This window comes from Eublepharis macularius, chromosome 1, assembly GCF_028583425.1.
Source record: "Eublepharis macularius isolate TG4126 chromosome 1, MPM_Emac_v1.0, whole genome shotgun sequence".
Lineage (NCBI taxonomy): Eukaryota > Metazoa > Chordata > Lepidosauria > Squamata > Eublepharidae > Eublepharis > Eublepharis macularius.
In genome coordinates this window covers 228,912,495-228,925,713 of record NC_072790.1, presented here as the reverse complement: position 1 = coordinate 228,925,713, position 13,219 = coordinate 228,912,495, and the positions used below count along the sequence as shown (strand labels likewise).

Below are 13,219 nucleotides of genomic sequence, written 5' to 3'. Positions count from 1 at the left end.
GCACAAGTTTCTGTACTGCTTCAAATACTTGCAAAGCCCATTTGGCCAAAGGCAAAGGGAAACAAGAAACAAAACTGGATACTTTTTCCAATTTGTACAAGAGAAGGTGGGGAAGAGAGGATGCCACCTCCTCCCAGAATAACTGAATTGACCAGAGTGGTTGTGATCCAGCCCAGCCTGCACAGTAAGTGGCTGGAGGGGACTTTGGTGCCAAGGTATGGTTGCAGAATATTTGAAAATAAGCAAACACCTGAACAAAGAGATGAAACTTTTCTAAAACAAAGCATAACTAATTAACACGACATCTTTAACAATTTGGAAAGTACCTAGTAGGAGCATAAGCAGATGATACCCAGTAGCATAGTCTATAGTCCTTGTCCCTTGCTATTTATGGTACAGCCCTATTACCTGAATAGAAAACCCTCATGAATAGTTCAGTTTTGTATAGTTTGTGGAAAGCCAGAGAGCTTTCTTGACATCCTCAGGCAGGCCATTCTATAAGATGGGGGTGACCACAGAGAAAGTGTGTGTGCGGGCAGCAGTTGATTTCGCTCAACTGCAGCACAGTATCCGCAGATGTTCAGATGAGCGAAGCTCCTATAGCAGAACGTAGGGAGAAAGGCAGTTGCACAGATGAGGAGTCAAGGCCATGAAAGGCTTTGTATGTGAGAGTGAAAACCTTGAACTGAGCCTGGTAACTGATGAGTAGCCAATGGAGTGACTGCAGAATTGAAGTAATATGCATGCTCCATCTAACTCCTAAAAGTAAATGAACTGCAGCACTTTGCACCATCTGGAGTCTCCAAGTTAACTTTGAAGAGAGACCTATTTAGAGTGTCTCATGTCTGAAGAAGGGAGCTCTGACTCTCAAAAGCTTACAGTCAAAAAAAATCTTGGTCTCTAAGGTGTCATTGGACTCGAATCCTGCTGTTTTACTACAGGCCAACATGACTACTCATCTAAACTATGTAGAGTGCATTACAGTAGTCTAATCTCAATGTTACCACGACATGAATCCAAGTGTCCAGATTGGACATGTCAAAACAGGGTCATCATCCAGGCTAGTCTGAGTTTGGAGAAGGTCTTGTTTGCAGTTGTAGTTATTTGCTTCTAGCAGCAGTGCTGGATCCAGTATAACTCCTCAGTTCTTAACTGAGTCACCCAGGGTCAACTGAACCCCATCAAACCCTGAAAGCACAATGTCCTTCAAGATCTCCGCCTTTCCAACCAGTATCCATTTTGCCTGGGTTCAATTTCAATTTGTTTGCTTTCAGCCATTTGACCAGGCATTGCTGTTACTCCCTACCTGCACTTACTTTCCTTCCAGGGTGCCTGCATAAATACATACCAGGACCCCCCACAGCCCAGAAACCCTGTTTTTCCTCTTCCTTCTCCCCCTTTTGTAAGGAACAGTACAGCACAGTTTGGGAATGGTGCACGACAGTAAGCAACTGCAGGGAATAGCTTTTAAAAAATAAAGGAGAAGGATGGTGGACTATACTACTGTGAAATATATGTTGCAGTAAGTATGATCCTATTGCCATGTTTAACTGCTTATGCTTTGTTTTAGCTCTGTACCAGTTTTCTGCTTGTTTTCCAGTTTCTGCAGTCCATACCCTACCTACTGCATTGCTTATTGAATGTCCCAGCCGACTGACTTTAAGTAATCCGCCTGGTGTCTCAGTGAGAAAGGCAGACTACAAATAACGTAAATAAATTCCCTGCAGCTTCTGTGTAGCTGCAGGAATCCTGGACTAAATGCGTTAAAAACTTAAATATGTAGCTGTAGACTGGCCTATGGCATGGATAACTGTGGCAAGGTCATGTTTTTGCAGAAGGGCCTGTAATCAGTGGACTGACAAGCGCAGGCTATTTCCCCTGGCACATGCCAGCAGCTAGTCATCCCCAATGGGGCAACCTCTCCCTCTGTATAGTGTGTTTCCTGGTCAGAAATAAAATGGTTGATGACTGCAGGGAAGGGGGAGATGGACTGCCATGACCTCATTAAAGTGAGATTTTTAGGTAGCCTCTTCTTGATACTTTATTCTCCGTTGCTCTGAAATTATCGTGTTGCTGTTAGTTTATCTGATGGTGATATTAGAAATTTATGCCGCTGTCTGCACTATTATATTGCTCCCAGCCAAAGAAACTCTGGATGACATGTTGGATCAAACATTTTGGCTGTTAAATGCCAGTTTGGTGACCAGAAAAGTAACTATAATGTAGGACCTGATTTTAGATGAATAGGTCCAACCTGGTATGCATTACTGAGTCCTGGCTTGATGAGGGGGTTAGGCTATCACAACTTTGTCTATCACATCTCTCAGTTCAGCAACAGGCTAGGCTCAGAGGAGGGGTGCTGCCTTAATCTATCCATTCTTCTTCTGCCCTGTTAGACAGTCTTTGACCTTTTGGGGCCTGTATCTGCTTTTGGGAAGTTGAGACAGATTGGAGATTCTATTGATGTACACATCCACCTCGCTGCCTGATACTCTTCCTTTCTAAGCAAACTGATTTCAGCATCGGTGTGGGAGATTCCCAGACTGATCATTCTGGAGGATTCCATCATCCACACCGAGGTATTGGTTGTCAGGTGCAGCTCAGGATTTCATGGTCACCATGACAACCATGGGGTGCCTCAGGTAACATGTGTTCCCACGCATATAGCTGGTAATACTCTCACCTTAGTATTCTGTGTGCAGGGCATGAGTCATTTCGTCTGGGGGTGGAGAAGATTAATATATCTCCAGCTGCAGAACTGGTGGGCCTCTGAAACTGGGAGGTCATATATGATACTGACACAGTTGCTTTTAAGTATCGTCTCCCTCCTACACAGTCTGGCCTGATTTGAGAGCATATTCTGTGTCAGTAAGAGCAGCAAAGAATACTTCTCTGCCACCACTGTATCCACACAATATTTGGTGCCAACTAACAATAGTTCCTTCCTGCAGAGAGTGTGGACTCAACAACTCCAAATTCTTGAATTAGATCAAGTATCTAAATACTTTCCACTCTGGATTCATACCAGGACATTGTACAGAAAGTGCCTTGGTCCAATCACTTTCTTAATTTCTCACCCTACAGAGAGCTGCTGTAGCACAGTGGTTAAGTGGTTCGGCTGTGAACCAGCACTCTATTGGTTCGAATCCCACTACTGCCATGAGCTCAGTAGGTGGCCTTGGGTCAGCCACTCCTCTCAGCCCCTGCTCCCCAGCTGTATTGTGGGGATAATAATAACACTAACTTGTTCACCGCTCTGGGTGAGGCACTAATCTGTCTAGAAGAGTGGTATTTAAGTGCAGTTGTTGTTGTTATTAATGGTCTATGCCAGTCAACTGACAAGGGCAGTGTGTCCCTGCTGCTTTTCCTGGACCTCTTTGTGACCTTCAATATTATTGTCTTTGGTATCCTCCTAGACCACCTTGCCTGGAAGATCATTGCTGCACTGGCTTCTCTCCTTCCTCAAAAGCAAGCATCAGAAGATGGTACTGAGAGCCTTTTGCTTGGCTTTTTGGCCATTGGCCTTCAAGGTATTGCAAAGATCTGTTTGGTTCCCCCATGCTTTTTAACTTCTATGTGAAGCCAGAGACAGACCATCTGGAGACTGGGAATGTCATGTTATTACTATGTTGATGATATAGAGCACTATACTTAAACAAATGCCTAAAGACAGTGAATGACTGGATGAGGTTTAATAAATTGAATTTTAATCCTGACAAGATGGAAGTACTGTCTGCAGGGAATCAATATGGCAACAGGTGCTTCACCTGTTGTAGATGGTTTTACATTCTTCCAGAATGGTCAGGCTTGCAGCTTGGGGTGCTTTCGGTCACTGCACTGCCATTGGGCCAGACAGGTGTTGGTAGTTGCTCAGAGGGCCTTTTACCAGTTAAAGCTAGTTTATCAGCTGCTGCTGTTCCTGCAGAAAGCTGATCTGGCTACAACCACTAAAATCTGGATTAGATTACTGTAACATACTCTGAGTGGGGAGGTCCTTGAAGACTACGCAGAAAATTCGGTCAATGCAAAATATGGCTGCAAGGGTCCTTACTAAGGTGTACTGAAATGACCATACAAAGCCAGTGCTTCCAATATGTTTCCCAGCTCAATTTACAAACAGGTTTTGAACTTTGAAACCCCAAGTGGCTTGGGATCTGGAGTATCTTGAGTCTGAGGAGTCTGGTTTGATCAGGGGAGATAAGATAGAAAGGTGTGAAGTACATCATAAAAATAAGTATCTGAAGGACCTCCTCCACCTATATCAACCTGCCTGGGCTCAAAGATCCTTGTATGGTACCTTGGTCTCCTGGGGAGACCTTTTGGCAACTGCTTTCAATTGCTGAACTCCCTCTCCCTAGAAGTTAGGTTGGTGCTGGCCATGCAGGTCTTCCAACTCAAAGTGAAGACCTTTATTTACCAAAAGATTTTTGAATCAGGTTGATAATGGGATGATGTTTGCTAAGGATTATTCCTCTGTACTTTTCAGAAGTTTTTATGGTATTTGATGTCAGTTGTATAATGAAATCATTAGTGTTTATTTGTCATGGACCAACTTGAGAAGCTTTGGGAGGAAATGCAGTCAGGGCACTGCTGGGAGGAGAGGGAAAGGAAGTGAGAAAACAATTCGTAATAACCCGAATCCTGAAGTGGCAAGCCGCTTCGGGATTAGGGTGTATAGATCACTTCAGTATACTCTGTAAAGATTCGGAGCACACTGAAGCTTTAAACTTGCCGCCTCGCCGCCCTGTAGGTCCCCCCACCCCCAATGGTTGAAGAAAGCTTGCAAGAGAGTTAACTTTCAAACCCCACACCACTTGCATCAGCTGACAGGGTGAGAGGCTCCCCCCTCAGCTGAAGCAAGCAGCATGGGGCTTGAAAGTGCCCATTTTCGTGACCAGAAGCTTTCTGAAGCGATCTAAATAGCTTCGGAAAGCTTTGATTTGGTATTTCTGATTCAGGCCAGCAATGCTGGGCCCGATTCGGGAATCCCAAATCTTTCCAAATGCGGCCTGAGTTGGAGGGGGGGGGGGGTCCGAATTGGAATCCCGAATCACACAGCCCTAATTATAACTCCTTCCCCTTCCTCAGTCCAGCCCCTTGAGTATTCCTTCACACAGAGTACCACAACCTCAGGAATCATTTTTCTAAGGTTAAGAAAGGGCTGCAGGAATAGAGAGGGATGCTAGAAAATCAGTGTTCCATGCTTGGACGGTTGGATAACTGGCCACTTTGACCAATATAACCATGATTCAACATGGATGCCTTATACTGCTTTATTCCTTAGCAGCAAAACAGACACGATGGAGCTTTCGGATCTCCAGTAATCTGAAAACAGTGAATTGTATGCACAGTCATGATTGAAATTGGCAGTATGCAGAAAGGGAAGAGGGGATTTAATCATTCAAGATCCATTTGGTTTCACTAACTGAAGGTGAATTTCCTGCACGTTATTAGCATTTTAAAGGAAGAGGGAAAGACAGTTTTTAAAAGGGACTTCTACTTTCTCCTTCAACATTTTCAACAGCAGCACAAAAATGGCTCTGCATTAGATCATTCCGGGTAGTAAAACCAAGCCAGGGCTGAAAGGTTAAATCCCCCTCTTCCTTCCCACTCAGCTCCAGTTTACTTTTTACTATGTGACAGAAGTCATGTGCAGGAGTGAACACATGGTAGACAGTTTGGTGTGCAATCAAATCTCATTTCAAGCAGGGTGAGACGATTCTTGACTATAGCAAGTTGATAACATTGATACTAGAGCCTTGGAAAAACATTTGCATGAGACTGATTTTGCAATGTTGCAGAAAAAAGGACTGATGTAGGAAGGGCAAAGCTGACTGGTGTTCCCCCACCCCAGCACAATTAAGCAAATGTTTCTCTCCTATCTCTAATGCTTCCAGGGGAGAGGGGGAAGGCAGCACACAAAATGCAATGATATCTCATCTAATCGTATTAGTTATCTTATATTATTTCCACCAGCTGGGGCGTTTAAAACTTCCTGCTACTGATATGCTAAAATGTCCATAAGATAGTGAGTTATATAATGATAATGGGTTTGTCCTCTTACAGCAGTGGGACTAGATGCATCTTCAGCTCCCTGAAGACGCTGCAAATCAAGTATTCAAACATGGGCCCATTTCCACACTACTCACCTTCATCCAGAACGGGGCACAATGTCACGAAAAAAATAGGAAAGATAGCATCTTCTCGTGTGAGTTTGGCGCGACATCGCACAAAACTCACACAAGAAGATGCTATCTTCTGCGTTTTTTCCTGCGACGTTGCGCCCCGTTCCGGATGAAGGTGAGTAGTGTGGAAACAGCCGTGGGAAGGTTTCTTCTGTCTAGTTTGAAGCGAGGTGCTTAAGATCTTAGGGGAATAGAAGAGCAGAGTACTAGATTCACTGCCCCCTCCCTTTAGGGTATTTTGGATCTAAGGCTTTCTGGAACCATTTACAGTCAGAGTAGTCAGTGCTGAGCAGACAAATGGTTTTATTTTGGAAAAGAAAACTTCACATATGCATTCTTACAGCAGCTGGATGGTCCTTTTCAGCAAATATGGTTGCTTGCTAATAGAAAGGAATGATCAGTTGATGTTTCCTCAAGAGGAATTGTTCTCCTGCATTTATCTGCTCTTTAAAGCAACAGGTCTGTAGTTTGGGGTACTCTTGGACACAGACCTACTGCTGGATAAGCAAGTGGAAACTGTGACTAGGAGTGCTTTTACCAGCTTCAACTGGTGAGCCATAATATACAAAGGGTATTGATAGGTAGATGGCTACTCCTGTATCTAGTCAGAACCAACACATAAGTAGAGATATACTCACAGGAGTATATAAATTAGTTTATAGACCTAACAGTTCCATGTGCTCATGCTACACATTACTTATACTGGACGACCCGTTATTTACAAAACAAAGTACAATAATTCCACAAGATCAAAAGTTCAACGTTCTTGCAACTTAAAGCAACAGTGTCCCAAAGTATATTCACTTCCTCCTCTTCTCCGGAGGTATTCCTCAGCGTAGTGTTTGAATGCGGTATTATCCAAATGATTATTATTGCCCAATCTGGCTGCCGGCTGTGAACGCTCAGATTTCGTTCACTTGCTTCCTCGGGGGCACTACATACCAGCGAAATACATACATATACATATGCATATCACCCAAAAGTTAAATTACACAAAAAAATCAAGTATTTACTTGATCATACCGACCTGCTGCATTCCTGTATTTTCTAAAGTAAGAAGAAGGACACTAGTGGCTGCATGTATTTTCGCGCAGTTGTTAAAAGGCACCACTTTTGGGTGATATGCATATGTATATGTATGTATTTCAGCGGTATGTAGTGCCCCCGAGGAAGCAAGTGAACGAAATCTGAGCGTTCACAGCTGGCAGCCAGATTGGGCAATAACAATCATTTGGATAATACCGCATTCAAACACTACGCTGAGGAATACCTCCGGAGAAGAGGAGGAAGTGAATATACTTTGGGACACTGTTGCTTTAAGTTGCAAGAACGTTGAACTTTTGATCTTGTGGAATTATTGTACTTTGTTTTGTAAATAACGGGTCGTCCAGTATAAGTAATGTGTAGCATGAGCACATGGAACTGTTAGGTCTATAAACTAATTGATATACTCCTGTGAGTGTATCTCTACTTATGTGTTGGTTCAACTGGTGAGCCACCTGTTGCCTTTCCTCGACAGAAAATGTCTGGACACTGTGGTGTATGCCCTGGTTACATCTAGATTAGATTACTACAATGCGCTCTGTGTAGGACTGCCTTTGTAAAGCGTTTGGAAACTTCAACTGTAGTGGAGAGAGTCAGTGTGGGATCTGGGGGACCCTGGTTTGAATCCCTACTGTGCCATGGAAGCACACTGGGTGACTTTAGGCCCATCACGAACTCTCAGCCTATCCTACTTCACAGGGCTTGTTGTGAGGGGAAAAAACGTGAAAAGGAGAATGAAGTAAACCACTTTGAAGGAGAAAGTAAAGTAAAATAAAATAAACTGGAGCAGGATTTTGTTTGGAATGAGTGGTAAGGACTATATCATTCCTGCCTTGGCCCATTTACATGGGCTCCCAATCTGTTTCCCAGCACAATTCAAGGTGTTCAGGTTGACCTTTAAAGGCTTATAGGGCTTGAGACCATCATACCTGGAGGACCACCTAATCCCTTACAAACCTACTTAGCCACTGCAGTCACCTCCCAAGGCTCTTCTCTGGGTGCTCCTGCCTTCTGAGATTAGGCAGGTAGAAACCTGAGGGAGGGCCTTCTCTGTAATGGCTCCAAAATTCTGGAACTATCTCCCCAGGGACACTTGTCTGTCCCCTTCTGTTGCCATTTTCTGCCAGCAGGTAAAGACTTTTTTGTTCCATTTGGCATTCACGCAGTGATCCCTCCTTACTGCCCTATGTTTTCATTACTTCCATTGGTTTCATATGAGTGTTTTAACTCTGGCTTTAATTGTTTTAAATGATGCGTTTTTGTTGGTTTTAATGGTTTTTAAGATGTGGTTTTATTATGTATGTTTTTAATCTGTTAGCCGTCTTGGTGGCCAAATGAGGGAAGAAATATAAATCTTGTAAATAATAAATAAATACACCTACTAGGGTGAGTTCTGAAACTAGAGCTCTGCATACCTGATGTGTTTGGGAAGGATTGGAGCTGCAGTTTTGAATATGGCAGAAAGAGAGAAAGAGTTTTTGAGTTGTGAGTGCAGCTGGATGGGAAGTAGCTTGTGGGAGATCCGCTTCACTGCTTTGGAAACTGACGCAAGATCAATGGTTTTACAGCCTGCTGTAGGAGATTATTTGCTTCTATTATGCATGGTATATCTATATATTTGTAAATAAAGCAAATATTATAATGGTGCCTTAAGTCTCCAGTGCTCTCTCGCTGAAAGGAAACTCAGCGCTGTAAGCATTACCTCTGAATTTCTCATTCCTCATAAAAGAGGGGAGTTGATGAGAATATGCCCTATGAACTCTAGCTTCTTTATTGAAGAAGACGGCTAAGAATTGCATTCATAAAGGTCTGGCTTATGGAACTATCAGACTCCAGAATCTGCTGGGAGACTTACAGTAAATTCTAAACAGAGCTGCGCCCTTCTAAACCCACTGACTTCCAATAGGTTCTGTGCTTAGAATTGCACACTTGGTGAGGCCAGGCAGACTGGCAAAACACACCACAGGAGCAGCATCCCCAAAAAGAAGGATCCCACCCCCCAGGGTATAACAAGTGCAAGGGACAACTTCTTTCTTCAAAGGTGTACAACCCGCTGTGTTTCAAATAATTCGCTTGAAACAGGGGAATGCAAAATAATCTTGTCAAATAGATCTAAAAGGAGGTACAGCTATTTCACTCTTACAATAATCACTGTGACTGAAAATACAACTAGATCAGATGTCACAGTCAAATCAGGAGCCCCTACCCTTGGACTACTCACTGAATTCAGTTCCATTCCAAGGGACTTGAAAAGAGCAGTATGACCAAGTTAGACAGATACTTGATCTTAGCAGTAAGAGATGGTCCTGTAAGTGCCAGATTCCCTTTCTGAACCCAAAAGCTGTGTGCATTTCTGATCTCTCAGATGTGATCCAGGCAGTTACAGAACCCTCCCTAAGGAACAGGAACTGTATTATTTTCCCACAGTCCCTGCAGACAATAGGTAGAAAATGGATAAAAGCTGGATAACTGGGCATAGCCAGAGCATATGCTTAAGAGGCACATCCTGTAAACTACATCATCAGCAATTAGACACTGTACTTAGTCCTTTTCTGTAAAGGCACTGTGGTGTCCAACATACCCTAAACATAATTTTTTGCTGAATAAGTCGCAGTTTAAGATCCACAGAAGTATATTATTAAGGCCTTATCCCATTGCTTTGGCAAACTGGGCTAACTCCTTATTCCATTCATTTCTAAGATTCTGCATATCGTATTTATTAATCAACATCAAATGTTATAAACAAATATTGTAGGTTTTGTTTTTTGCATAGATTCAATGAGAGTTTTCAAAAGTGGGGGAGACTCTGAGACACTCAAAGCTGCAGGGTGATACTTGGACAGCAACAAATGTCATTGTTGTAAATGTTGCTACTCAGCAATATTAACACTCATACTGATTTTGTATTAAAATCAATCTTTGAGGATGTTTATGTACTTTTAAATTACCTTCCTGTATCCTAGAACCTAACTGATGGTCAGCGAAAGTGGACCCTCTCTTACTGTAGCTAAATGACGTGTATTACAACACTGGAGAGGCAAATGTCCATTTCCCATAATTCAATGGAAAGAAGACCTTACAACTTTCATCTATATTTGAACTTATGGCATACAGACGGCAACTACAGATGTACCTCCTTTTAGATATTTGCAAACTTTTTATGAATGCTAATGGGTAGATTTCTCACCATTGTCATATGTTTATTTCTATTATGTATGAGGCTTATTCTTATCTTTTTTTAAAAAAATAAAAAATTTAAATTCTATGGAATTTAAATTCTATGGAAGATCTTCAAAATTCTATGGAAAATCTTCAGATCAAGTCACCAGGACTGAGGAAGCAGTGAACCCTAAAAGGAATAGAACGCTAGGAATCCACTCAGCCCTATAATCACTATCAGTGGCTATTGCAGGGCTTAAGGATCCATCAGTGGATTGCAGCCAATCAGCTTCTCCATTTGTGGAAAAGAGAGGAAGGAGTCCCTTTGATTAGTAAAAAAAACTGCTGAGAATCGTTAAGACCTTCCTGGAGAAAAGCCGTTTGGGATGCAAGAAGGAGAACTGGGAAACGTTGGGTGAAAAAGCTGGCTGGATCCAATCCAGTGATTACTACAAGAATGTACTGGCAGCAGCTCTTTGTATATAGAAGTTAACACAGTTATTTTGCATTCCCTTGATGAAGACCAAATTGCTTGAAATGCATGGGGTTCTATACGCTGGAATAATGACTGTCTCCTTCATCTGTTATATCTGTTTTTCTTTTAGGCAGAGCGGTTGTCCTTGTAGTGTTTCATTGGTCCTGCGTGCCCACAGTAAAGGAAAGAACCTTTCTCCACAATATTATTGGTGGAAAGGAGCAAACAAACAAAACCACCTTAGAAAATGCTAGTTGACAATGCAGTGTTTCAAAAGAAATTTTTAAAATCTCGAAAGATCTACACTACCAAACCAGCCCCAGATGCAGAAGTTGCTGGCTATGGTACTGGAACCCATAAGTAAAAAGCATGCTGCCCTGCAGAATGATGCCCAGAAAGCAAATGGCTTGGATGGCTCATGCAAGTGAGCCAAGGTGCATGCTGATAAAGTGCCCCCCCTTCTCCAGGGTCACTGTCAATTTGGCCTGGGAGAAATTCTTACCCAACCCTCAAATGCGGCAAATGTCTCTTAACATAAGAAAAACGTTAAATTATGAGAGAAATCTAAGTGGGTATTCTTTATGTATCCTTTCCCAGGAAGTGGCAGCTTATAATATCCCTGACTTGAGTGCTGGTGGAGGGGAAGCATCCCTGCCCCACACCCCTCTCAAGTTCAAACACAACTTGATACTCACTGGGACAACTCAAAGCCTCTTTGGCTGTGATGCTCTTGTTACACGCGAAACACATGGTCATGCCCGAAACTGTGATGGATGTGAAGAGGTGCCCATTGGTGTAGCGGGCATCTTTTTCTTTCTCCTTCATCCTTTCTTTCTCTTTGTTCTGCATGGAAAGAAAGGGACAGAGAAAGAGAGATCAGTCAATATCATTGCCAGAAAGTCCCTCTCTAGAAATGATCCTCCATACTCAGGCCAGGTCTAAGGAGAAAGAGCTTGCACTGAAGAAGATTCTCCTGCTCTTTTCATTCACCCACCTCCCCCAGAAGATCTGTAATTAGAATATGCCCCACAGTTGCTCTTCTGTAAGCCTTTGCATATCCAAAGGGTGGAGGACCACATAGACAAATGCATGTTAGAATGGTAACAAACGGCTTGTCGCTCAGGGATGGAGCAGATGTTGTGTGTGCCAAAGCTCCAAGGTTCAATTCCTGGAACCTCCAGTTAAAGAATTTCAGGGAGCAGGTTTGAGGGAAAACTTCCTTTGCCTGCACCTCTGAAAACTGGAGATTTAATTTGGTGAGAAGTTTTACAAAATAATTCCCCAAATCACAAATCCTATTGATAATGTAAGGCGACTGTGTTAAACATCAACATGCTAAGATGCTTTACAGCATTCAGAAATGGAAAGAATGGCATCTGTTCAAAAATGAACTCAAACACTTGGAAGCCAAGGGAATCTGTTAGCTGCTTCTGCCCACCATCCTAAATGGTATATAGAAGTGCATCTCAACTCCTTCAGCAAGCCAGCTCCTTCACTACCCTTCTGTAACACAAAAATAACATCTTTCATGCTGGCCATGTGCTAGCAGGAAACTCCTCGAACCAGGAACACAGCAGCTCTGTCCCCAGTATTTTCATGCAGGGAATTAGTTGCTGTGTTCAGAACTGCAGGGAATGTTAAAAGAATCTCAGCGCTACACAATTGTAACACTCTGAAGGTCAAACTAGACAAGACACTGGAAGATATGTGAACTGAATAATATTTGAATAATAAATTAGTAATAAACAGCAGCTGCATCCCCCCTCCCCTCCATTCAGATCTGGACTGCAAGAGGAAGGGAGAGGAGTTAACTCTTCCTCCTCCCAAGTCATTTTCCCAACTTCAAACAGCTCCTTAGAGCAACTGTTTGTCTCACAGGGGGAAATAACAGGTTACCTTTATGCTGCTTACAGGTTTCTTCCAATGGGGCAAACCTTTCGAGGCTGGGAAAATGGCACAGAGTTAGAGTGAAATTCCCTTCCTGTACACTGCCACATTAATACAAATGAGGTGTTATTTAGTTAAAAGGCACCTGGGATCCATTCACAGATCTTCTAATATCTCATTTAGTTTGACGCTGAAAGTTTACCTAGCTCAGCCCTCTACCCAGAGCAGCAATACCCTCACAATACTGACCAACCCATGCAACACCGGACAGCATGCACACCAAGTTCTTGTGCAATGCCAAAAGGTGCCCATTGAGTGAATCGTTCCAGATGGCTCAAGTGAGTGAACTAAGCCACATATACATACATTATTCAGTCCCTGTGTACGAAATGTATCCACCCACCCAATCATACCTTGAGAAAAATTACTTGGGGACAACTCCATGCCACCAACCTCTTCAATGCCTGGA

The 13,219-nt window shown here is 42.8% G+C and overlaps 1 protein-coding gene across 5 annotated transcripts in view; it reads right to left on the bottom strand.

The window, feature by feature from the left end:
* The window catches only part of ARHGEF2 (Rho/Rac guanine nucleotide exchange factor 2), a 163,202-nt gene that overhangs the window by 41,202 nt on the left and 108,781 nt on the right, over window positions 1-13,219 (bottom strand). For all 5 annotated transcript variants that reach the window (XM_054991393.1, XM_054991420.1, XM_054991428.1 and 2 more), the window contains one exon: window positions 11,559-11,706. In XM_054991393.1, coding sequence (XP_054847368.1) covers window positions 11,559-11,706 — 148 coding nt within the window. The remainder of the gene's footprint in view (window positions 1-11,558; window positions 11,707-13,219) is intronic.